Below are 27,093 nucleotides of genomic sequence, written 5' to 3'. Positions count from 1 at the left end.
CCATTCAGGCAAAACAAAGGAAGAACAGATTCGGTGTGGGGCTCAGTGACTGTCATATATCGACATGGCCTCCCCAGTTGTGATAAATGCATCATAGGATGTGAGGTGGTAACTTCAGGGAACCTGCAAGGTGCACGAGAATGATCTTTGCAACTTCTCTGTAAATAGAAAGTATTTGAAAACAAAACATTTATATATATTTTTTTGAGACAGAGTTTCACTCTTATTGTCCAGGCTGGAGTGCAATGGCATGATCTCAGCTCACCACAACCTCTGCCTCCCAGGTTCATGTGATTCTCCTGTCTCAGCCTCCTGACTGGCTGGGATTACAGGTGCCTGTCATCATGCCCGGCTAATTTTTTGTATTTTTAGTAGAGATGGGGTTTCACCATGTTGGCCAGGCAGGTCTTGAACTTCTGACCTCAGGTGATCCACCCACCTCAGCCTCCCAAAGTGCTGGGATTACAGGTATGAGCCACCACGCTCGGGCCCAGCCAACACTTACATTTTTAAAAGTCTGTTAGAACTAGAGTGGCTTTTTAGGAGATTTCATTGCTGTCTCTCAAAGACGTCTACACAGGGGCTCTCTGCGTTAAACACAGCATGCCTAAGCCTGTGTGGTCCGCAGTTGCACCTGGACAGACAGGGACTTCCCAGGTAGCCCAAGCACCACAGCAGCTCTCATTGTGGCCTAAATGACCTTCCTGCACGGTTTTATTTTAAGGGGGGATATCCTGGTGTCTGAGATGTTCATAGTGCTTCTCATTCATCCAGAGAGGGAGTGGGGAATTATTGATCAAAGGGTGCAGAGTTTCAGACAGACAGACAGACAGGAGGAATGGGTTTTGAGATCTTTGCATGGTGGGGTGACTGCAGCCAGTAACAGCATACTGCATACAGGCATGCACTACGTGACCGTGTTTTGGTTGTTGACAGATTGCACATACATGGTCCCGTAAGATTACGATACCATATTTTTTACTGTACCTTTTCTCTGTGTAGATACGTTTATTTGTTTGTTTATTTTTTTGAGACGAATTCTCGCTCTGTCAGTCAGGCTGAAGTGCAGTGGCACAATCTTGCCTCATGGCAACCTCTACCTCCTGGGTTCAGGTGATTCTCCTGCTTCAGCCTCCTGAGTGGCTGAGATTACAGGTGCCCACCACCATGCCCAGCGAATTTTTGTATTTTTAGTAGAGACAGGGTTTCACCATGTTGGGCAGGCTGGTCTCGAACTCTTGACCTCAGGTGATCCGCCTGCCTTGGCCTCCCAAAGTGCTGAGATTACAGGCGTGAGCCACCGTGCCCGGCCTGTGTAGATATGTTTAGATACGCCTAGCATTGTGTTACAGCTGCCTGCAGTGTTGAGGATGGCCACATGCTGTACGGATTTGTAGCCTAGAGCGATAGGCTCTATCATGTTATAACCTCAGTGCATAGTTAGGCTGTACCAGCTAGGCTTGTGTCTGTTGCTCTGTGATGTTTGCATGATGATGAAATTGCCTCATGATGAATTTCTCAGAACGCTTCCCCATCATTACGTGACACGTGACTGCATTTCAAAGGTAATAAGAGGCTGGGTGTGGTGGCTCACACCTGTAATCCCAGCACTTTGGGAGGCTGAGGTGGGAGGATTGCTTGAGCTCAGATGTTTGAGACCAGCCTGGGCAACATAGACCTCATCTCCACTAAAAATAAAAAATTTAGCCAAGTATGGTGGTGCATACCTGTGGTCCCAGCTACTTGGGAGGCTGAAGCGGGAGGAGCACCTGAGCCCAGGAGGTTGAGGCTGCAGTGAGCTGTGATCAAGACTCTGTTTAAAAAAAAAAAAAAGTGGTGAAATACACATTAAACTTCAAATTGCATATTTGTACCGTTGCCTGATAACAGCAAGCTGAGGGTGCAATAGGGAGATTTCAGGCCGCGTCACAGCATCAGGCCAGGGTGGCTCACGTGGTGATGTTTTGGTTCCGCTTCAGGTGATTCCCAAGGACTACAAGACCATGACTGCGCTGGCCAAGGCCATCTCCAAGAATGTGCTCTTCGCTCATCTGGATGACAACGAGAGGAGGTAGGCAGACTCGTCCCCCGCCCCGGCATCACCGCCGCCCTCCTCGGCCTCCAGGAGGTGGGCAGGCCCCGTTGCTTGCCCAGGAATCACCACCACCCTCCTTGCCCTGTGGGAGGTGGGCAGGCCCCATTGCTTGCCCGGGAATCACCGCCACCCTCCTCGCCCTCCAGGAGGTGGGCAGGCCCCGTTGCTCGCCCAGGAATCGCCACCGCCCTCTGCAGCATCCAGGGAGGCTTTGCCATTTCTCTGACTCACGGGCTGTGGAACACGGAACGCTCGGCGCCAGGGGAAGCGTGTCACAGCTCTCTGGAAACGTGGGCTCGCCAGGCAGGGGTGGCTTCCTGAAATACTATGCTGCGTGCACCTGCCCTGCTGCCGAGCTGAGTCCCTGCTCTGGGAAGGCCCAGCTGCCTTCCTCAAATACCGGGTCTGGATCCGCGGTTCCCCCACGCGCTATACCTAGGAAGGCACGGGTGGTATGATTACCGTGGGCTTCGTGTTCCGGCCTCTTCCGCATGCATGGACATGCCTTGCCGTTGCTAGGCTCACCGCCTCGTCGGGGAGATGGGGCCGGGATGTACCTTTCCCGCGGCTCCTGCCCGTGCTGGGAGCTCGGAGGCCGGAGGCAGGAGGTGACAGCAGATGAGGTCTGCAGGGTCTCAGTGAGGGGACAGAGGAGGTCAGGGTTATTCAGAGAGAGGGCCGAGTGTGAAGGGGTTTGGACGCCATATGTGGGGATGTTGATCATAGACATAATTGGAAAAATTGGAAAATTCTGAAAAGATTGAAAGCAAAAATGTCTCCATCTGATGCCTAGAGATAATCCTTGGGGATATTTGGGGGACAGGCATTAAGGATTGACCTTGTGCACAGATCCCGTCTGTAACAGCGTCTCATTTTACACTGTTTTCTCACACTCAGGGCGTCCTCAACACCTTTCCGTGCCAGTAAGCGTGCTGCAGTGGTCTGTGCTGTCAATTCTATGTGAATTAGCTGTTTTCCTACTGCGGCTGTTTGCGTTTTTAAAATCTCTGTTATTATTATTATTTTAGACAGAGTCTTGCTCTGTTGCCCAGGCTGGACTGCAGTGGTAATGATCTTGGCTCACTTCAACCTCCGCCTCCCGGGTTCAAGCAATTCTCCTGCCTCAGCCTCCTGAGTATCTGGGACAACAGGTGCCCGCCACCACGCCCGGCTAATTTTTGCGTTTTTAGTAGAGATGGGGTTTCGCCATGTTGGCCAGGCTGGTCTCAAACTCCTGACCTCGTGATCCACCTGCCTCAGCCTCCCAAAGTGCTGGGATTACAGGCGTGAGCCACTGTGCCCGGCCTGCATTTTTAATTTTATGAACATTTGGTGGTCATCCTTGTGTTTTCATCTTGGAGTACTTGTTCGTTTCTTTCTTTGAGATAAATTCCTTGATGTGATCAAAGGATGTGTAACATATTGAAAATTCTCTCTTTTAAAACAATTTTTTGACAAATTATAATTCTTTGTTAGATTAACTGAGCACATTTTGATACCAGTCCTATATAAAATCTAAATGACCTCCATATGTATAAAATACAAAGAGAAAGTGTCTTTTTCTCCCCCTCCCGGAGGGCGACCGTGTGGTGGTCTGGTGGGGGCTCCAGCCACCCTGTGTGTTTGCAAGTGTGTGCCCGTGAGCGCAGGTGGGGACCCTGGGAAGACACTAGACGTGTTGTTCTCTGCTCTGCTCCTTGCTGGCGATAGGGTGATGGGTCTAAGAAGTCCTTCCATATAAGTACAAATCTAATTGTTGTGCGTATCTGCACAGTGTTCCATTGTAAGAATGAATCAGAGTTTATTAACTGCTGCCTTTGCCAAGGTCACGTGGGAGGCTTCTAATTTCTCCGCGCTACGATGTTTCTGTGAGTAGTAACGCTGTGGTTAGGCAGGAGACTCCTGGTATTCGGGTTGCTGGGTCAGAGATTGGCCTGTTAAGATCCTGATGGGTGTTGGTGTGCGTGTTTTTAACAGGCTTTTGATACATTTTGCTGGAATCTCACTCAGAAAGGGTGGCAGGGGCTATGCAGAGGAGTGGCCTTCAAGGGCCTTGGCTCCCAGCCACTCACATCATGCTGAAATACCCTATCTTGTCCAGAGCATGTGGCTGGTTCAGGCTGGATACTTTGGGTCCAGGGTGCCCAGTTACCTCAAGCAGGAACACCTGTTGCTTCTGTGGTTGAGTAGTGGTTACAGTAGCTGAGTATGGCTGGGATAGCTGTGTGTGGCTGGAGTATCTGGGTGTGGCTGGAGTAGGTGGGCATGGATAGAGTTAGCTGGGCATGACGAATGGCTAGATGTGGCTAGAGTAGCTGGGTGTGGCTGGAATAGCTGGGTGTTGCTGGAGTAGCTGGGTGTGGCTAGAGTAGCTAGGCATGGATGGAGTAGCTAGATGTGGCCAGAGTAGCTGGGTGTGGCTGGAATAGCTGGGTTTGGCTGGAGTGGCTGGGCATGGCTCGAATAGCTGAGTGTGGCTAGAATAGCTGGGTTTGGTTGGAGTAGCTGGACATGGCTGAAATATCTGGGTGTGGCTAGAGTAGCTAGATATACATGGAGTAGCTGGGCATGACTGGAGTAATTAGATGTGTCTAGAGTAGCTGGGTGTGGCTGGAATAGCTGGGCATGGCTGGAGTATCTAAGCATGGATGGAGTAGCTAGGCATGACTAGATTAGCTAGATGTGATTAGAGTAGCTGGGTGTGGCTGGAATTCAGGATTAGCCTGGACATGGTTGGAGTAGCTGGGTGTGGCTGGAGTAGCTGGGCATGGCTACTCCATCCTGGGAGGTGTCCAGGCCCCCCAGGATACCCACGACCTAGTCTCTGGGACCTGGATGTGTCATCTTGAGTGGCAGAGAGGGACTTTGCAGATGTGATGAAGTGATACTCGAGGTGGGCAGGTGGCCCTGGGTTTCCCAGGAGGGCTGTGATGCCATCACATGTGCCTTCTAAGGGGAGGCAGGAGGAGATTCCACACACACAAGGGGAAGAGGCCGTGTGACCACAAGGCAGAAGTTGGTGAGATGTGGCACAGACCGAGGAGGGCCGCAGCCACCTGAAGAGGCAAGGAGGGTGAGACAGTAAGGCCTGCCTGGGGCTTCTGGAGGGCGTGGCCCTGTAGCACCTTGATTTCCACCTGCTGATCCTGGATCTGGACTTCTGGCCCCAGAACTGCAGAGACGATACATTTCTGTTGTTTCAGGACCTGCTGTACTTGCTCACAGTGGCCCTGGGATACATGCACAGAGGTGTCTGCCTGGCAGTGGTGAACCTGGTCACCAGGAGGAGCCAGATACTGAAGAGCTGAAGACTATTTTTTTTTTTTTTTTTTTGAGATGGAGTCTCGCTCTGTCACTCAGGCTGGAGTGCAGTGGTGCGATCTTGGCTCACTGCAAGCTCTGCCTCTCGGGTTCACGCCATTCTCCTGCCTCAGCCTCCCGAGTAGCTGGGACTACAGGTGCCCACCACCACACCCAGCTAATTTTTTGTATTTTTAGTAGAGATGGGGTTTCACTGTGTTAGCCAGGATGGTCTCGATCTCCTGACCTTGTGATCCACCCTCCTTGGCCTCCCAAAGTGCTGGGATTACAGGCGTGAGCCACCGCGCCCAGCCGAGCTGAAGACTATTTTAACTTGAGTTTATTTTAACTTAAATTTAAACATCAATTTACAATACAATTGAAATGTCGTTTTTGAATGGATATTACGTTCACCCAGTTAAAAATTCAGTTTGGAAGATCAGGAAGGAACCCTGAGGAAGAGACAGCCCTTTCTGGTCCCAGCCGCACCTTGCTGGAGCCTCTGCAGCTCCCTCTTTGCAGACAGACTCAGCCCTGAGGCAGGAGGTCCCTGGTCCACAGCTGCTCTGGCCACACAGACCAGCTGTCCATTCTGTGTTTTTTTTTTTTTAAGACAAGCCCGTACTCTCTCACCCAGGCTGGAGTGCAGTGGCACCATCATAGCTCACTGCAGCCTCAACCTGTTCTCAAGTGATTCTCTTACCTCGACTTCCTGAATAGCTGGGACTGCAGGTGTGCACCACCATGCCTGGGTAATTAAAAAAAATATATTTTTTCTTTTTTTGAGATGGGGTTTCACTCTTGTTGCCCAGGCTGGAGTGCAATGGTGCAATCTTGGCTCACTGCAACGTCCGCCTCCTGGGTTCAAGCGATTCCCTTGCCTCAGCCTTCCAAGTAGCTGGGATTACAGGTGTGTGCCAACATGCCCAGCTAATTTTTGTATATTTAGGAGAGATGGGGTTTCACCATGTTGGCCAGGCTGGTCTCGAACTCCTGACCTCAAGTGATCCGCCTGCCTTGGCCTCCCAAAGTGCTGGGATTACAGGTATGAACCACCGCGCCCAGCCTTAAAATGTTTTGTAGAGACAAGGTTTTGCCATGTTGCTCAGGCTGGTCTCGAACTCCTGTCCTCAAGTGATCCTCCTCCCTTAGCCTCTCAAAGTGTCGAGGTTACAGGTGTAAGCTACTGTGCCCGGCCAAGCTCTTCATTCCTAATGCAGCTTCAGGTCCTCAGGAAAGGATGGTGACTGATGAGGCCGGGGTCCCATGTGGCCCTGCAAACCGCTCTTTTGTACTGACTGGAAGGGGGTGCTCTGGGTAGACAAAGCACTGTGGACACACAGCTGGGCTTCAGCCATGCTCACCTCGCATAACTATGGGTAGCAAGTCCTGGTCCCATCATCTGTAGGCAGGAAACAGGAGACAGATCACAGACCCATGACACCCTTGAAGGGTGGGGAGGGAGTTCCAAGGCAGGGTGGTCGTGATTTGGGCAGCCACCCTAAACGTCGGTTGCTGTGCTTACAAGATTTATGTCTGCGTTCTGGGCCTCAGTTTCCAGATTGGGCCCGGCAGGCGGCGGGTCTGCATTCAGCTTTTCCAGGAATGGGCTGCAGGACAGGACTCTGGTCTGGGTGGGCACATTATTATTATTATTATTAGTAGTAGTAGTAGTAGTATTTTGAGACGGAGTCTCACTCTGTCACCCTCGCTGGAGTGCAGTGGTGCGATCTCAGCTCACTGCAACCTCCACTTCCTGAGTTCAAGCGATTCTCCTGCCTCAGCCTCCCCAGTAGCTGGGATTACAGGAACTCACCACCATATCCGGCTAATTTTTGTATTTTTAGTAGAGATGAGGTTTCCCCATGTTGGCCAGGCTGGTCTCGAACTCCTGACCTCAAGTGATCCTCCTGCCTCGGCCTCCCAAAGTGCTGGGATTATAGGCATGAGCCATCACACCCAGCTATTATTTTTATTTATAGCAACGGTAATGATGGCCATCCAACATTTTCTTTTTCTGGCTCAAATATTCCCACATGTGGGAACAGTGCGGTGGGTGGAGCACAGCTTTGCACCTGAATTCAAAATTGGTTCAACAAGGCCGGGTGTGGTGGCTCACGCCTGTAATCCCAACACTTTGGGAGGCTGAGGTTGGCAGATCACTTGAGGCCAGGAGTTCAAGACCAGCCTGGCCAACATGGTGAATCCCCATCTCTACTAAAAATACAAAAATTAGGCCGAGCACAGTAGCACATGCCTGTAATCCCAGCTACTCAGGAGACAGGCAGGAGAATTGCTTGAACTTGGGTGGTGGAGATTGCAGTGAGCCGAGATCGCGCCACTGCATTCCAGCCTGGGCGACAGAGCAAGACTCTGTCTCAAAAAAAAAAAAAAAAATGGCACGTAGACCTGCTCACCAGCCTTCTCTCTTGCTCTTGTTTTCATTGTGGCAAATATATGTCACATAAAGTTTGCCATTTTAACTTTTTCTTTTTTTTTGAGATGGAGTCTCACTCTGTCACCCAGGCTAGAGTGCAGTGGTGCTATCTGGGCTCACTGCAACCTCTGTCTCCTGGGTTCAAGCCATTCTCCTGCCTCAGCCTCCCGAGTAGCTGAGATTACAGGCATGCGCCACCACACCTGGCTAATTTTTGTATTTTTAGTAGAGATGGGGTTTCACCATGTTGGCCAGGCTGGTCTTGAACTGACCTCAGGTGATCCGCCCACCTCAGCCTCCCAAAGTGCTGGGATTACAGGCGTGAGCCGCTGCACCCAGCCCATTTTAGCCATTTTTAAGTGTTTAATTCAGTGGCATTAGTTACATTCACAATGGTGTGCTGCCATCACCACTCTTTGGTGATGAAAATTTTACCAAAATTTTCATTGTTCCAAATAGAAGCCCCACACTTATTCAGCAGTCAGTCCTATCACCCCCTACTGGGCCCCTGATAACCCCAATCTGCTTTCTCTTTCTATGAGCTTGCCTATTCTAAATATTTCATATAAGTCATTATAGGACTTAAATGAACCATGATGTATGACCTTTTGTGATGGGCTCTTTCACTGAGCACAGTGTTTTCAAGGTGCATCCACAGCATAGCATGTGTCAATGCTTTCTTCCTTTTTCAGGGCCAAGTAATATTCCACTCCACAGCCACACCCCATTTGTGTATCCATTTGTCTGCTGATAGACACTTGGGTTGTTTCTACCTTTTGGTTATTGTGATTAGTGCTGCTGTGAACATGGGTGTGCAGGTGTCTGTTTGAGTCTCCTGGGCAGATGCTGATGGATGGAATTGCCGGGTCATATGGTAGTTCCATGTTTAGCTTTTTGAGGAACCACAGATTCTGCTTCCCTTCCAGCCTGACTGAACTCAGAGCCTCCCATTCCTTTCTGTCCCCCTTGGTGGCAACTGTGTTTCAGCTAAACTCCCCAGATCCTTTCTGGGCTCCTCCCCAGCTCCCAGGCTCTAGGTAGGTTCAGTAAAGCTCTTATTTTAGGGCCAGCCTGGACCCTGAGTGTGAGCTGAGTCAAATGATGTCTCTGGGCCATCTCAGCTGTTTGTGTCCAGTGCTGGGTCCTGTGCCCTTGGCCCTGAGAATGAGAACCACATGCGCCCTCCATCTCTGACCCCTCTGGATCCGAGAGCTAGGCGGACAAGAAACAGAGGAAGCAGCTGGTTGGCTTAAAAACTCCTCTTTGTAAGGCTGGCTTGAAAAGGAAGCTTTTGCACAGGGCGTGTGTGTCGGTTTCAGCTCTTTTGTTTTGCACATAGGAAAACTCACTTTCCATATCGAAGCTCCAGTGGGCTCCTTTTTCTGGCCACGGTCTCTAAAGAAACAGGCTGATGGCTCAGGAAACCAGTTCCAGAGGGAGCGGGCAGGGGAGGGATTGTCTCTGGACCTTTCACGTGATGTCTCCCCTGTGCAGCATCCAGATTCTTTGCTTTTTCCAGTTTACTAGAAGCTGAGCTTCATAGCTTTGCCTCTGCTCAGTTGTGGTTTGGCGAGTAAAGCAAAATTCCTTCCAAGTTTACAGGGCGTCTGGCACACCCCTGACTTTGAGGCTGCCTGCTCTTCTTCTCTCTGCTTCCCCGCTTAGGAAGAGTGTGGCAGAGAATCCTTTGCAGATAAATCCACCTGCAGGGTGTGCACACCTGCTGGCCTAATGACCCCTCTATCCAAGTTCAGGTTCAAGACAGATATCCCCATCGTCACAGGCTGTGTGACTTTGCTCTTGTCCATCGGCAACAGTGCAGGAGATCCATAAGGTGCAAGAGATAAGTAAGCTTGGAGAAGGGTAGAAATTATGTTTAAGACCTTTGATTTAAAGGAAGATAGTGCAACATGGTTGTGAGGGAGGCTGAAACTCCCCCAGACCGCCTGCCTCTCCTAGGATGGTGGTATTGCTAGTTGGCCTTGATCGAAGGGTTTCCCTGGGCCTTTGCACAGGATCCTGTGAGAGGCATAGTGTCAACCTCACAGCCTCAATTTCCTTCCCTGTCCTTGTCCGAGGCCCCACAGCTCCTCAGGAGCAGAGCTAGGGTTTGAGCTCGAGTTCTTGGGCACCTAAGCCTGTGCTCCCTCCCCTGTGAGGACACATCACCTGCATCTGCCCCTACCCTGCCTGTGTGGGGAAGGAAGATTGAGAATGGGTGATTTAGGCATTGTCAGTGTGTGGGGTCCATAGTGTCCTGTGGTGAACTGCAGCTGCAGGGAGATGGCTCAGGGGTGAGACAGGACCAGGAGTTCCCATCACACAGGTGTTGGGCTGGGTGGTCTTATTCCCAGGCATGCCTATGCACACACAATCTCACTCAGATACCACAGAATTTAAGGTGTGTTTAAAACATCTTTTGGAAGGAGGGAGTTGTGGATGTCATTTATAAGTAATAACATTCTCTGAGCCTCAGTTTCCTCAGGTGTCAAATGAGGATAATAAAACCTACTTTGAGGTTGTTGTGAGAATATAAAGCAGGAATATCTATGTGTGTACTGTTATCACCACCATCATTATCATCACCATCATAGTCATCACCATTACTATCATCACCATCCCCACCATCACCATCATCACTGTCATCATCACCATCATCACCATCACCACCACCATCCCCATCACCACCATCGCCATCATCATCATAACCACCATCACCATTCTAATCGGCATCCCCTTCACCATCCCCATAATCATATCACCACCACCACCATCATCATCATCACCATCACCACCACCATCATCACCATCACCATCACCATCATCATCATCATCACCACCACAATCATCACCATCATAGTCATCACCATCATCACCATCCCCACCACCATCTGCATCACTGTCATCACCATCACCACCACCATCCCCATCACCACCCTCATCATCATCATCACCACCACCGTCATCATCACCCTCCTCACCATACTCACCACCATCCCCATTACCATCCCCATCACTGTCATTACCACCACCACCACCATCACTATCATCACCTTCATAATCACCTTCATTACCATCACCACCACCTCCATCATCACAATAACCATCATCACCATTCTCTTCACCATCCCCACCACCATCCATCATCACCATCATAGTCATCATCACCATAGTCACCATCCCCATCACCACCATCACCATCATCACCATCATAGTCATCATCACCATAATCACCATCCCTATCACCACCATCACCGTCATCACTATCTTCACCATCATCACCATCACCATCATCTTCATCCCCATTATCTTCATCACCATATCTTCATCACCATATCTTCATCTTCACCCTCACCATCATCTTCACCTTCATCATCATCATTGTGGTCATTGTCATCACCATCTTTCTGTGGCCCTTTGGCTGTGTGGCAGTGGAGTCCATTAAGGTACTTCTTCTGGGTGGTGCCTTGCCTCTTGGAGGCTGGCCCGGCTATCCAGACAGACCCGCAGTCAGGCCCCACTCAGTACTTGGTCTGAGAAAGAGGCTGGTGTAGCCATGAGTCATTCTCTGCTCCACCCTGGGCCTGAGTTGGTGAATAGGCCGCTCTGGGCCTCCCAGCACCCACAGTCAGCAGGAAGATCCCTAGGAGGCCACCTTGTCCCCATCTCACTGTACTGAACAGAGCTCTGAGACCCAGTGAGAGGGGGCCTTGGCCTGTTGCACTGACCCACACAGCAGTTGTCCAGCTGGGGCTGGAGTGGGGTGTCCTTATCCCCTGGGACGGCACCTGCATCAACTGGGGCTGGAGTGGGGTGTCCTTATCCCCTGGGACGGCACCTGCATCAACTGGGGCTGGAGTGGGGTGTCCTTATCCCCTGGGACAGTACCTGCATCAACTGGGGCTGGAGTGGGGTGTCCTTATCCCCTGGGATGGTACCTGCATCAACTGGGGCTGGAGTGGGGTGTCCTTATCCCCTGGGATGGTACCTGCATCAACTGGGGCTGGAGTGGGGTGTCCTTATCCTCTGGGACGGCACCTGCATCAACTGGGGCTGGAGTGGGGTGTCCTTATCCCCTGGGACGGCACCTGCACAGCCCCTCTGCAGAACTGAGTAGCTCCCAGGGCAGGCCCCAGGGTGGTGGTAGGTGCAGCCTCCTCACCTGGTGTCGGCTATTGGAGCGGAGCAGACTCTGCATCCTACCTGGGGTGCCCGGGCAGTTACGCCTCGGCCAGGGACCTCAGCAGCCTCAGGAAGCAGCCCCGCGTGCGCCAGAGCCTTCTGATGTGCCAGGACCATGAAGGCTGTCCCTGGAGGGTGTGTCCCGGACCTTGGGGAGCGAGGTGGAGCCCCTTGGGTTCTATCCTGGTCCCTTCCCGGCTTTCCCTGATTAGGGCGCCTGTCGGGGGAGCATCGCTGAGCTCCCGGGAGCCAAGAAACGTGATAATTGGGCGGCACCGTGTGTGTTTGTGTTGTGCGTTGAGCCTCTGGCGGGGACCTCATTACTGGAGCTGCCAGACGGGCACGGGCGAGGGCACCTCACCCTTGAGGCGGCCTTCTTGGCAGCAGCTCTCTGCTGCTTTAATTAAAACAGGCCTCTGGCTTGAGTAGCACCGCTGGCCTGCGCAGCTGTCTCTGTTATCTGTCGCTGTTTCTCTTCCTCCCACCCGCGTATCTCTGCAGTCTGTTTTTCTGCAAATTGGCTCGGATCCTCAGGTGATGGGAAAAACAAGCCCTTCTGCCAAATTCACGGACAGCTGAAGGGAGCTGTCTCCTGGCTTCTCTGAGCCTTTGCGGCCCCCTCTCCCCATTCTGGCCTGGGCTTTGGGACTTTCTGCTTCCCTTTCGGGCAACATTAAAAAAACAAAATTAGCATTTTGAAAAATGCAGGGCCTCATCCGGGGAGATGCTTAATGACTTGAACATGCAAAGAATTTGATTTCCATTTGCAGAAAGCCCGGCGGATCTAGGCAGAGGAGACCTTGAGGTTAGCAAATCAGGGGCCACGTGAGCCCAGGAGGCTTTAGAAGCTGAATTCAACAGAGGCTGAAGCCTGGGATTTGAAGCTTGCATCAGATGATGCGTGCAATGGCCAGTCCCTGGGCCATGGGCCTCAGGCATGTCATCTTTCTAGAGCTCCCCCGTGGACCCCGAGGCTGCCGTTTGGCAGGGGAGGCAGAGAGAGGTTAAGCAGGCTGCCTCAGGCCACCCAGCTTGGAGTAGAAGCTGGGACTTTGACCTGGCTGGGATGTGGCTGCTTGGGGCCGACTCGCCCACTGGGAATGCACACACAGCTCATTAACCTGCCAGGAAAAGGCAACAACCTTTTTTTTTTTCTTGAGACGGAGTCTCACTCTGTCGCCCAGGCTAGAGTGCAGTGGCGCGATCTCGGCTCACTGCAAGCTCCTCTTCCCAGGTTCACGCCATTCTCCGGCCTCAGCCTCCCCAGTAGCAGGGACTACAGACGCCCGCCACCACGCCCAGCTAATTTTTTGTATTTTTAGTAGAGACGGGGTTTCACTGTGGTCTCGATCTCCTGACCTCGTGATCCGCCCGCCTCGGCCTCCCAAAGTGCTGGGATTACAAGTGTGAGCCACCGCGCCCGGCTGCAACAACCTTTTTAAGAGAACAGTCATTTTCCACATGCCTAGTATTTTCCAGCTAATCACAAGTCTTGTGGCCTGGGCCTGGAGCTGCAGGGCAATTGCAGCTCTCCGTGGAGCCTGTTTCAAAGGGTCTCCAGGGCTGGCGCTATCTAATACACAGTGACAACAAACCCTCTTGCTTTGTCTGATTTGTGAGTGGAGAGATGAACCTCAGGTCTTTCTTACCGCTTCCCCCAGGTGATCGTGGCCTGCGTGGATCTTGCCTGTGGTCCTGGCTGTTTGGTGCCCTAAGATTTTTGTTTTTGTTTTTTTGAGACAGAGTCTTGCACTGTTGCTCAGGCTGGAGTGTAGTGGCACGATCTTGGCTCACTGCAGCCTTGACTTTCTGGACTCAAGTGATCCTCCTGCCTCAGCCTCCCAAGTAGCTGGGGCCACAGGTGTGCACCACCACACCCAGCTATTTTTTTTTTTTAGTTTTTGTAGAGACGGAGTCTCTCTATGTTGCCCAGGCTGGACTTGAGCCTCCTGGGCTCAAGTGATCCTCTGGCCTCAGCCTCCCAAAGTGTTGGGATTGCAGCTGTGAACCACCACACCCCGCAGCTGCTGTAACATTTTGAAACTTGTGGAATTTGGTGGTGTGTGGTCTCTGGTACCACAGCTCCTGACCCCTAGCCAGTTCATGTTTTGTTGTCACTGACAAGGCCCTGCAGACCTGGGGGCTGAGATGCTGCCTCTGCCCCCAGCACCCAGTATGTGGATGGGGACCCGAGGCCCAGAGAAGGTGTAGGAAGGCCCACTGCCCCGGGCAGGGAGTGGGGCTGTCCTTCAGATGGAGGGTGCCAGGGCAGAGGCTGTGTTCGTGCAGGCCCGAGGCTGAGCCCTGGTGCAGCGCTGGCCACTGCGCTGTGTCGGGGACCACAGAGTAACCAGAAGGAGGGACGCATCAGCTTCACACTCCGACGGATGCCGTGGGTCCTGGCACGGCTCCATTCTTGAGCCCTGGTCACTAAAAATAGCCCCGTTGCCTGCCAGCGGGTGTGAGGAATTCACCAGCTGGCTGGGGATGGGGGTCCGTGGAGAGAGGCCAGGGGAAGGGAAGGTCGCGTGGGGAGGGACCTCCCTGGAGGGGAATGTAACCGTCGAGCTGGTCCTGGCCCTGTGGGGCTCCTTGTAATACGAAGCAATTTGGTGACCCTGTTCCCACTTGTCGGGGGGGGCACCCTGAGGCTCAGAGACAGCGGGGGGCTTGCCCAGGTCACACGGTTTCCTTGAGGAAGATCTGCCCTCCTGAGACGAGGCCCTGCACACCTACCTGTCTGCTCCCTGCAGAATGAGGAAGCCACTCCGATTCAGGATGCAGTTGTAACTCACGCTCCCTGAGTTCTGCTTGGGGTCAGGTGTGTGGCTGAGAGTTGTGAGTGCACTGTCTCGCCGTCCTGATGGCAGCCCTGAGGGCATGTGGTAACATTGTCCCCAAGTTCCAGGTGACATTGCCCCCAAGTTCCACAGAGAGCTGTGGCCACCTGCTCCGGGCCACCACTGCTGCCCAGACCACCACATGCACCCTGGTTTGACCACGGTCTGTGTAGGGCCAGGACCCTGAGACACAGCCGTCCCCTCCCCTCCTAACTGAGAGCCTTTTCTTTTCTGGTAGGGACCAGTACTTTAAAAGTGGATGGGCTGGGCACGGTGGCTTATGCCTGTAATCCCAGCACTTTGGGAGGCCGAGGCAGGGGGATTGCTTGAGCCCAGGAGTTTGAGACCAGCCTGGGCAGCATAGCAAGACCCCGTCTCTACCCTCCTCCTAAAAATTAAAAAATTAGCTGGGCATGGTGGCATGCAGCTACTCAGGAAGCTGAGGTGGGAGGATCGCTTGAGGCTGGGAGGTTGAAGCTACGGTGAGCTGTGATTGCACCACTGCTCTCTCCAGCCTGGGTGACAGGGCGAGACCTTGTCTCAAAAATAAAAATAAATAAAAATAAACACACATAAATAAAAAGTGGATTATTGTCTGGTTGTCTCATGGGTGTCATAGTTGCTGCTGGACCACTGAGGAAGTGACCGATTCTAACGGCGAGTGGGCCCTTGTTCATCAGACCCAGTGAACCTTCAGCCACATCCACAAGGGTGGGCAGGATTTTCCAGACAAAGAAGAGGGGGGACTAAGTTCCTGAGTGTCTTGGGCCTCTTTCAGGACTCTGTCCTGTCTGTTCATTGAACACTCTTAGATCTCTTCTGGGTTTCAATCTGTTTGAAAGCATCAGAAAATATTAGGAAGGAAGAGGGTGATGAACTGGGTGATGCTTCTGGAAGGCCCCTGCCGTGGCCCCTCCAAGGGTGAGAGCCTGGGCCCCAGGTGGTGGGGGGAGCTTTGGAGGCTGGGGCCCAGGCCTCAGCATTGCTTGGAGGGTGTTGCAGGACACTTGCTCAGACTCTGCTGTGGGCGCCTGTGGAACTGGAGGGGAGCTCAGGCGTGGGGGAGAGTAGGTATTTGGACCCGTTGGGGTGGGGGCCTGTGGCATGGGGGGAGAGTAGGTATTTGGACCCGTTGGGGCGAGACCTGTGGCACCCGGGGAGGTGTCGAGAGGCAGCAGGCTGACAGACTTGGGCCCCATCGAGCTATGATAGACGGGAACTCGGTGGGCCCATGTCCGCGGGGAGACTGAGCAGGGAGGTGACACCAGGCCTGGGTGGAACCAGAACCCAGAACGTGGAACCGGGAGAAGGCTCAGATGGGCTTGTGGGCTCCTCCCCTCTCTGCAGGAGGGAACTGTCCTGGGGAGGGGAGTCGCTTCTCCACTGGCTCCGAGTAGGGGATGGAGAGCCCAAGGCAGCCGCACCCCTCTCCTGCTGGGAGAGCCTAGAGCCTTTGTCACCAAAGGGAGCGAGGCCACTGGCTCCTCGTGCCTCAAGGGCTCAAACGTTTTCTGCTCACTGGGGAGATCTACGGGACTGGGGGCAGCTCCTCCTCCCCGTTCTCTTCCTTAACATTACACTTTTTTTATTGTAATAAAAATCTGGGAATCTGGGCCAGGCACAGTAGCACAAGCCTGTGGTCCCAGCTACTCCAGAGGCTGAGGTGGGAGGTCGCTTAAGCCCGGGAGGTGGAGACTGCTGTGAGCCGAGATCGCGCCACTGCACCGCAGCCTGGGCGACAGAGCGAGACTCCATCTCAAAAACAAAAACAAAAACAAAAGCCCCCGCAAGGCCCGTGCGTCTGGACGTGCAGAGCTGTGGAGGAAGCAGCCTCTTGCTGTCCTGCAGGCGTCCGTGGTCGCGAACTGGGGTTTCCTCCCTGGGCTGGTGTTTGCAGCCGTCGTCTTCTTGCCTCACCAGTGTTGTTGTTTATCCTCTCCCCATTGGCTCCCAGCTCCCTTCCCACAGCTGCCTGCGTGCGCAGAATGTTCCAGCTCAGGACAGCATGTGCGGCCACCACGTGGGTGCCCTCCTCTTTCCCTTTCGTGGTCACTTCGGTGCCTGTGGGCTGAATCATACGTGGCGGTTGGAGGTGCTCCACTAGGATGGAAGCTACACTCACTCCTTCATTCAACAAAGGTTTAGTGAACATCCCCTCAGGCCAGACCCTGCCCGAGGGGTTGAAGATACTGCATGCGCAACACCCACCACCCCCTACCATACCTGGCTTTACTGAGCCTTTTTCTAATGGAAGAGACAATGCGTAAATGAAATAAATTGTTAGAATACAGGATGAGGCAGTAAGAGGTGCCAAAAAGAAGCACAAGAGGGTGCAGGGGGTGGGGATGCGGTTTTGGTAGAGACGAGCGTCTTTGGATTGTGTCATCCTCATGGTTTGTGAGCTGTCCTGCACATCTCTGCAGTGTCTATGCTGTGTGTGTGAGGTTTTTATTTGCCTGGTGTCATGAGACCCATGTTGGTGACTCTTTCTTAGCTTACAAATGGCTGCAAGATAATATATTTTTTCAAACATTGTAGGCCAGGCATGGTGGCTCACGCCTATAACCCCAGCATTTTGGGAGGCCGAGGCGGGTGGATCACTTGAGGCCAGGAGTTTGAGACCAGCCTGTCCAACATGACAAAACCCCATCTCTACTAAAAATACAAAAATTAGCCTGGCATGGTGGTGGGTGCCTGTAGTCCCAGTTACTCGGGAGGCTGAGGCAGGAGAATCACTTGAACCAGGGAGGTGGAGGTTGCAGTGAGCTGAGATTGCACCACTGCACTCCAGCCTGGGCAACAGAGTAAGACCCTATCTCAAAAAAGCCCAAAAAACAAAAAAACATTTTATCGTGGAAAACTTCAAAAGTGTATGAAAGAAGAGTGACTCTCGTGAGCCGCTGGCTTCTGCAGCACGAGGTCATGTTCAGGCTGCTCTCATCTCTCTTCCCTCCCACTTCCTCCTGACCCTGACCTATTTTGAAGCAAACCTCGGCCATCAGATCATTTTATCTGTGAATATTTCAGTGTAAGATGCCAATTTTGATTTTTTTTTCTGAGACAGGGTCTCACTGTATTGCCCAGGCTGGAGCGCAGTGGTGCAGTCATAAATCACAGCAGCCCCCACCTCATGGGCTCCAGTGATCCTCCTGCCTCAGCCTCCCTAGTAGCTGGAACTACAGGTGTGCACCACCATGCCTGGCTAATTTTTAATTTTTTTTTGTAGAGATGGGGTCTCGCTATGTTGCCGAGGCTGGTCTTGAAGTCCTGGCCTCAAGCAATGCTCCCTCCTCGGCATCTCAAAGTGCTGGGATTACAGGTGTGAGCCACCGGACCCCACCAAGTTGCTAATTTTTGATCTAGTTTCTTGTCTTCATAATCACATCACTGTGGATAGGTGAGGTTGGGGTAGCACATTGGCCGTCCATATGCCGGCTCACGGAGCTGCTTTCTGCAGCCTGTGTTTCTGACGTGAGCCTTGCTTGTCGGGTTTGCATTTCTCTCTGCATTTAATTGGGAGCCTCTTTAGAAGGTGGGTCTGCTTCTGAGCTTCTTTCTGCTGCTGCAAAGCTGGGCTCAGTGAGAATTACGCAAGCCTCACGGTTCATGAGGAGGTGGAGGTTGTGAGAAGAAATGAAAGCACCCCTGAGCCCAGACAATGATTTTCTTCTTGTTTTACAAGCCTGTTGCTGAAGACTCGACATTTTCTGTTTTACGTCTTGTGTGGTGACAGCTGGTTCATGCTTGTCCTTCAAAAAAAGCAACAGTTGCTAAGAGTCCCACAAACAAAGATGTGCTTTGACTCCCAGGAACAGCTGTGGAAGGACAGGGCGTCCTGTCAGCTGCTAAGTCCAAATATTCAGACCGCCCAAAACGGCGCCTCAGCCCCTGGCGCCGCTGGGTACTGCCCCCCATTCCTGTCCACCACCCCCATAGCTTCATATTTTCTAACGGTGAAAAAATGCCTTCTTACTTCTTGACCAGAGACATGAAGTCCTCTGAGTTAATTGAGGCTAAATATGGGGTATTGAGGGAGAAGAGGTCAGCATGAATCATTCACCCATTCATTCATCCATCCATCCATCCCTCCATCCATCCATCCCTGCACACATTCACTCATGCATCAATTCCTTCATTCACCCATCCACACATTCACTCATGCATCCATTCATTTGTTCACTCATTCATTCATCCATCCATCCATCCATCCATCCATCCATCCATCCATCCATCCATTCATCCCTCCGTTCATTTGTCCATCCATCCACACATTGACTCATGCATCCATTCATTTGTTCACTCATTCATTCATTCATCCATCCATCCATCCGTCCATCCACGCATTCACTCATGCATCCATTCATTCATTCACCCATCCACGCATTCACTCATGCATCCATCCACGCATTCACTCATGCATCCACTCATTCATTCATCTATCCACACATTCACTCATGCATCCATTCCTTTGTTCAGACATTTATCCGTTCATTCATTCATCCATCCATGCATTTACACATCCATCCACTCATTTGTTCACCCATTTATCCATCCATTCACTCATGAATCCATTAATTCATTCACCCACTTATCCATCCATTCACTCATTCATTCATTCATCTACGCACTCACTTATGCATCCATTCCTTTGTTCACCCATTTATCCATTCATTCATCCATCCATCCATGCATTCACTCATCCATTAATTCCCCTCTTATCCATACATTTAGTCATCCACCCACACATTCACTCATACATCCATCCAGTCACGCATTTATTCATTCATTCACTCATTTATCCACTGATTCATTCACCCACTTATCCATTCATTTCTCTCTCCATTCATACATTTACTTCCTCATCTATTCATCTAGCCAGTCATCCATTCATTCATGCATCCATACATTCACCCATGCATCATCCATTCATTCACCCATTCGTTCATTCATTAGATCATTTATCCACTCATTAATTCATTCATCCATGCATTCACCCACCCATCCACTAATTCCCCTATTTATCCATCCATTCAGTCACTCATTTATCCATTCATTCATTCACCCCTCCACACATTCACTCAGGCACCCATCCATTCATTCACCCATCCAGTAAATCCTGGTTGGATCTTCTCTGTGCCCAGTGCTGGAAATCGTGCTCACAGATGTAGACACAAGTGGGAGGAGAGCCCAAGGAGAAAATGACTCTCTGGGGAGGTGGAGGTGGATCTTTGTCTTTCAAAGGCTCATAAATGGATTTTTCTGACTCAATGAGAAACCCAACCACTCACGCGGGGGCAGACCTTGTATCCCAGAGAGCAGCCTCACATGCTGTCTCGTGTAACTCCCAAATGGACCCATGAAGTAGGGGCGTCATTTGCTCTGTTTCACCCAGAGGGAAACTGAGGCTGGAGATACTCACTTGGGGCATGCTCTCATCCATCAGGGAACCAGCTCTGAATCATACGTGGCAGTTGGAGGTGCTCCATTAGGATGGAAGCTACACTCACTCAGTCATTCAACAAATGTTTAGTGAGCATCTCCTTCAGGCCAGGCCCTGCCTGAGGGGCTGGAGACACTGCATGCGCAACACAGACCACCCCCTACCATACCTGGCTTTACTCAACTTTTTTCTAATGGAAGAGACAATGAGTAAATGAAATAAATTGTTAGAATACAGGATGAGGCAGTAAGAAGTGCCAAAAAGAAACACAAGATGCTGCAGGGGGCAGGGATGCAGTTTTGGAGGGGGGCCTGGAAAAGCCATGCTGAGAAGGGAAGATTGAGGAAATACCTGGGGGAAAGAGGAAGTGAACCAGGAATGTATCTGGGGAAAGAGCATTGCCGGCAGCAGGAGGGCAGGTGCAATGGCCTTGTGGTCAGGTGCATGCCTGGTTGTCCAAGAATCAATAAGGAGGCCAGTGAAGCCAGAGCGGAGCCTGGGAAGAGGCCAGTGACAGGCGATGAAAACACAGAGGAACAGGCGCCAGATCTTGTAGGGCATTCTGGGTCACTGCAAGGACTTTGGCTTTTATTCTGAGATGGGAGGCCCTAGAAGGGATAGCATGTCGGCTCTTGCATGTTTTATTTAGCAGGGTCTGTCTGGCTCTCCGCTAAGAATAGAAGGTAGGGGGACAAGAGCAGAAGTGGAAACCCCAGTTAAGAGGTTGTTTTGCCAATTCCAGGCAGGAGATGCTGATATCTGGGATCAGGGCAGTACCACTGGCAGTGGTAAGTGGTTAGTTGATTCTAAAGAAAGGAGCCATGTCTAGCCTGAGATGGTTCAGCTATGAGGTTTGCTTCCAGTACTGGGCTCCTCTCTTGGTTATGAGATTCCATGGAGGCAACGGCAATGATAACAATGATGTTGATGGTGGTGATGGTGATAATGAGTGTTGGTGGTGATGATGGTGGTAATGTTGAAGTTGATGGTGATGATGATGGTAATGGTGATAAAAACGGTGATAGTGATGGTGATGAAGATGGTGATGGTGAAGGTGATGAGGATGGTGATGATGGTGAAGATGGTGATGGTGATGAAGATAGCAGTGATGGTGATTAGGAGGGGATGAAGATGGTGATGGTGGTGAAGATGGTGATGGTGGTGATGGTGGTGATGAAGATGGTGATGATGATGGTGATAGTACCGAAGACGGTGATGGAGATGAAGATGGCAATGATAGTGATTGTGAAGAAATGATGGTGATGACAGTGATGGAGATGAAGATGGTGATGAGGATGTGATGAGGATGGTGATGATGGTGATAAAGATGGTGATGATGGTGATGGTGGTGAAGATGGTGATGATGATGGTGATGATGGTGATGAAGATGATAATGATGGGGATAGTGGTGAAGATGGTGATGGAGATGAAGATGGCAATGACAGTGATTGTGAAGAAATGATGGTGATGATGGTGATGGAGATGAATGTGGTGAGGAGGATGGTGAGGATCGTGATGAAGATGGTGATGGTGATGAAGATGGTGATGATGGTGACTGTGAAGTGATAAGGATGGTGATGGTCGTGAAGATAGAGATGGTGATGAAGATGGCAATGATGATGATCATGAAGGGATGATGATGGTGATAATCGTGATGGAGATGAAGATTGTGATGGTGATGGTGAGGGTGATGGTGATGATGGTAGTGATGGTGATGAAGGTGATGATGGTGATGAAGGTGATGGTGATGTTGGTGATGATGGTGACAGTGATGATGATAATCATCATGGTAATAAGGGTGATGAGCACTAGTTAAAACCACATTAAGTGTATATAACCCATTTGGCCTCTTGTTGTGCTTTCCTAGAAATCATCTGCAATGGATGTTGGGGTTGATTCTCCCAATATTCCCGCCCCTCCCCAACTATGTAGCACTATGTGGTTTGGGAGGGGATTGAATCTACCATGAGCTTTTGGAATAGACCTTATTTTAGCCCATTCTGGATGAGTCCATCCATCAATGACTGTGACTGGATCAAGTAACCCAAGACTAAGCCAGCCAGCTCAGGATAGTTCCTGAGGCCTCTGCCCAGTGGCCAGGTGGCCTTGCTTAGCAGTGGTCCCATGAGAAGCAAAGAGAGTTTACTAAAGGCTTCTGGGAAAAGGACCTTGCTCCCTGGAGATAACTACACTTCTGGAAGCCAGCCCTCACTTTCCTTCCAAACGATGAGGCGGGTGAATGGGAAACTTGGGAGGCAGTGTTGGGAAGAGGCTGCTGCTGCAGAGAACAGAAATGGACAGAATGTGGATCTTTGAAGGTCTTGTTGAATTCCCGAATTCAACCCACCCCGAGGTTCCCTGTGGTGTACTTGACGTTGGTGGCCCCCAAAGAGCCTCAGATGCTGGCCTGCCTCCCCGCTTATGTAGTTCCTTCTGCATTGGCTCTGGGCCTGGCTGTGTGGCTTGGTTTGGCCAATGGTACATTAGCAAGTGTGATGCCAACAGAGGCTGGAGAACCACTTGTCCACTGGGGGCGGGTCCTTCTTGGCGCCCAGCCACCATGCAGTGGGGAAGCCCAAGCAGTCATGTGGAGGGACTCCTGGGGGTGGAGCTGGGACTCCTGGCCAGTGGCAACCCTGAGTGCCGGGCCGGTGGCCACCACCAACCACCCTGTGTGGAAATCAGCCATCCCAGCCAACACCATGGGAGGGAGGAGGCCTGCCGTGTCAACCCCCAGGACCATGAGGAAGAGTGAATTATTTTGTCAAAGCACTCTGTTTGAGGTGGTTTGTTATGTAACAATAAATAACCAAAACACCCTAGTACCAGTTATTGGAGCCAAGAAATCCTTATTGAATGGGTTGGGAATTGTCTCTGGCTCCAAATCTCTATCCCTTCCAGTGACCTTGGACAGCAAGCTGGGAAAACGAGACCCTCCCACTTCACGAATGGTGAGCCTGGACTGCCAGCCCCTAGGGCGGAACCTCCAGATTTACAAAATAGTCTCCTGTGTGAGTGTGAACTGTCTTTCGAGAGGGGTTTTCCCAGGTTCCTAGCGCCGTGCAGGTGTGAACTGTCTGCCGAGAAGGGTTTCCCCAGGTTCCTAGCACCGTGTGGGTGTGAACTGTCTTCTGAAAGGGGGTTTCCCAGGTTCCTAGCGGGAGTGTTTTGTTGACACGTGGAGGCCATGTGATAAATAACACAGGGGCCTGGGAATCGGAGATTGCTAAAGCCTCGTTGAAGAGCTCTGTAAGGCATCATGTGTGTCGGGGTCCTCTCCGAGGAACATGGAACTTGTATGAATTTTCAGGCTGGCTTTGTCAGTCAATATGGATCAAGCTTCCTCCATGGCACATGCCCCGATAGGCATGCTAAATGCACAGCCTGGTTTGTCTCTTGTAATCACCCCTCATGGCAGGTCCCTGCAGACTTGAGGGCTGTATGCTGGGTCCTGTCTGGGTGCCTGTAGGAGGCGGAGACAGGGCAGAGTAGATTTGGCACCTGCTTTGAGCAGCCCCCAAATTCCAGACCTGGGGGAGTTTCAGCACCAAAGCAGGAGCCCAGGGAAGCTTCCAGAAGGCAGCAGGGCGTGAACAGCTTGGACTAGCCTCTGTGCCTCCGTGCTTCCTGGTTCAGAGAGGTGATGATGCTAGGGACCATTTTGCTGCACAGAAGAAGCTGAGTCAGGGCTCTCGGCGGCCGTTGAGCTAGGGTGCTCCGGGATGAGTCCCGCAGGCATCTGCCAGCATGGACAGGGAGGGAGGCAGTAGTTTTGCCTCAGACGCCTCTGGGCTCGGTCCCAGCCTGCTGCCTGCTGGCCACGTGACTGTGGCAAATGACGTGACGTCTCTGAGCTGCCTGCTGGCCGCGTGACCTTTGCAAATGACGTGACCTCTCTGAGCTTCAGGCCTGTTCCCTCTGTCCTTGAAGTTGGCGCAGTCGAAGGCAGGAAAGGGGCTGTCCCCAGGCAGAGCCCCCACCCACCGCCATTGCGCCTCCATTCCACAGGTGCCCCACGCTGTTCTGGTGGCAATGGTGGGACCTGTGCAGGGGCGGGAGGCTATGCCAGAAGTGCACCAGGTAGGCAGTGGGTGAGGGCACTGCAGCCAGGAATGGCTCGCAGAGGAGGGGGTGTTTAAAGCCCAGAGCTAGAGGTTTGGAGGTGCAGCCAGTGTGAAGGCCAGAGGGATGGAAAGAGCCTTTCATGGTTGGAACTGACCAGGTGGAGTGAGCAGGGAGGGAGGGAAGGGCTGAGTTGGGGTGGCAGCAGCTCTGGGGGCTGTGGTTTTCCAGCAGGGCACACAGACCCTTGGGATGCAGACCCTCCAGGGTCGCTCAGTCAGGGCCAGAGTCCCAGGTCTGCCTTCTCAGAACTGCCATTGAGGCTGCCTGTCCTCTTCATCAGAGAAGGCACACTCACTCACACACCTGGGTCCTGCCTGTACGGATTGCAGTCACCCCACAATGGCACAGCCAGATGCTTCTTATAAACAAGGCACTACAGGCCGGGCACGATGGCTGATGCCTGTAATCCCAGAGCTCTGGGAGGCTGAGGCAGGAGGATCGCTTGAGCATAGGAGTTTGAGACCAGCCTGGGCCGCATAGCAAGACCCTAATCTCTACAAAAAATAAAAAATTAGCTGGGCCTGGTGGCTCATGCAGCTACTCAGGAGGCTGAGGCAGGAGGATTGCGTGAGCATAGCCTGGGCAGCATAGCAAGATCCCAAGCTCTACCGAGAAACAAAAAATTAGCCAGGTGTGGTGGTGCATGCCTGTGGTCCCAGCTACTCGGAGGCTGAGGTGGGGGGATCGCTTCAGTCCAGGACTTTGAGAGCAGCCTGGGCAACATAGCAAGACACTAATCTCTACAAAACACAAAAAATTAGCCAGGCCTGGTGGCTCATGCAGCAATTCAGGAGGCTGAGGTGGGAGGATTGCTTGAGCCTGGGAGTTGGAGGCTGCAGTGACCCAGGGTCGTCACTGCAATCCAGCCTGGGCAACAGAGCAAGACCTTGTCTCAAAAAATAAAAATAAATAAATAAATAAAGCACCACGTATAAATCAGTGTGAATATAAAACTCACTAAATGATGTATTTCCAAAATAGTTTTACTTCTTCAATTTAATACTTATCAAAAATGTTAATGTATAAACCTTTAGTCAACTGTCTGCTAATACTAAAAAGAAATCCTGAAGAAAAATGTAATGCTTATAACCTTGTGTTCACAGGGAAAAAAATTCCAAACATTCAATGCGTCTTTTACAAGGAAGTCTGATAGGGAGATCAAAACATGTTAAGATATGTTTTAAATTAAAACATTTTTACATTAGGATAAATTCTGTGGGAAATGGGCTAGAAATACCCATTTGAGGAGAAAAGGGGCAGTGGAAACATTCTAAATGTTAAAAGCTTTTAAATTTTTATTTATTTATTTATTTTGAGCCGGAGTCTCACTCTGTTGCCCAGGCTGGAGTGCAGTGGCACGATCTCAGCTCGCTGCAACCTCCGCCCCCCAGAATCAAACGATGCTCCCGCCTCAGCCTCCTGAGTAGCTGGGATTACAGGTGTCCACCACCACGCCAGGCTAATTTTTGTATTTTTAGCAGAGACTGGGTTTAACCGTGTTGGCTAGGCTGGCCTTGAACTCCTGACCTCAGGCAATCCACCCGCCTCGGCCTCCCAAAGTGCTGGGATTACAGGTGTGAGCCACCGTGCCTGGCCAAATGTTAAAAGTTTTTAAATTTTCTCCGTGATATCTTGTTTTGGTGAGTGTCCAATCCCTGTGGGTTTATATTTCATTTATTTATTTATTTATTTATTTTTTCAGATGGAGTCTCACTCTTGTCACCCAGGCTGGAGTACAGTGATGCAATCTCAGCTCACTGCAACCTCCGCCTCCTGGGTTCAAGTAACTCTTCTGCCTCAGCTTCCTGAGTAGCTGGGATTACAGGCACTGCCACCATGCCCGGCTAATTTTTTGTTTGTTTGTTTTTTTGAGATGGAGTCTCATTCTGTTGTCCAGGCTGGAGTGCAGTGGCGTGATCTCGGCTCACTGCAACCTCTGCTTCCTGGGTTCAAGCGATTCTCCCGCCTCAGCCTCCTGAGTAGCTGGGATTACAGGTGTGTACCACCATGCCCAGCTAATTTTTGTATTTTTGTAGAGATGGAGTTTTGCTATGTTGGCCAGGCTGGTCTTGAGCTCCTGACCTCAGGTGATCTGCCTGCCTCAGCCTCCCACAGTGCTGGGATGACAGATGTGAGCCACCATGCCTGGCCTATGGGTTTATATTTCATTGGCTATGTTTAAAAGAGAGAAGGGCAGTTAAAATACCAACTTTCACAATAGGCCAGAAATTACTCCTTTTTGCAACTACCTAAACTTGCAATGAAACATTATAGATGCTAACTTAAAAACAAGTGAAGAGGTACATAGTTTAAGAAAACTTTTTTTTTTTTTTTTTTTTTTTTTTTTTTTTTAATTTTGGAGATAGTCTTGATCTGTGGCCCAGGCTGGAGGTCAGTAATGTGATCATAGCTCACTGCAGCCTCAACCTCCCAGGCTCAAACAATCCTCCCACCTCAGCCTCCCAAGTAACTGGGGCCACAGGTGCACACCACTACACCTGGCTAATTTTTAAATTTTTTGTAGAGCTGGGGTCTCGATGTGTTGCTCAGTCTGGTCGCAAACTTCTGGCCTCAAGCGGCCTCCCAAAGCACTGGATTACAGGTGTGAGCCACCATGCCCGGCCATAATGAAGCATTTTAGGTGCTAACTTAAAAACATGTGAGGAGGTACGTG

General features: G+C 51.3%; 1 protein-coding gene across 4 annotated transcripts in view; it reads left to right on the top strand.

Annotated features, from left to right (window-relative positions):
* PRKAR1B (protein kinase cAMP-dependent type I regulatory subunit beta) overlaps positions 1 to 27,093 on the top strand; it is a 173,110-nt gene that overhangs the window by 48,542 nt on the left and 97,475 nt on the right. For all 4 annotated transcript variants that reach the window (XM_030801391.1, XM_030801390.1, XM_030801392.1 and 1 more), the window contains exon 4: positions 1,980 to 2,071. In XM_030801391.1, the coding sequence (XP_030657251.1) occupies positions 1,980 to 2,071 (92 nt within the window). The remainder of the gene's footprint in view (positions 1 to 1,979; positions 2,072 to 27,093) is intronic.

The sequence above is a fragment of the Nomascus leucogenys genome, chromosome 20 (genome assembly GCF_006542625.1).
Source record: "Nomascus leucogenys isolate Asia chromosome 20, Asia_NLE_v1, whole genome shotgun sequence".
In the NCBI taxonomy this organism is placed as follows: Eukaryota; Metazoa; Chordata; class Mammalia; order Primates; family Hylobatidae; genus Nomascus; species Nomascus leucogenys.
The sequence above is the reverse complement of the archived record's forward strand: the minus strand, read 5'-3'. Positions and strand labels throughout refer to the sequence as shown.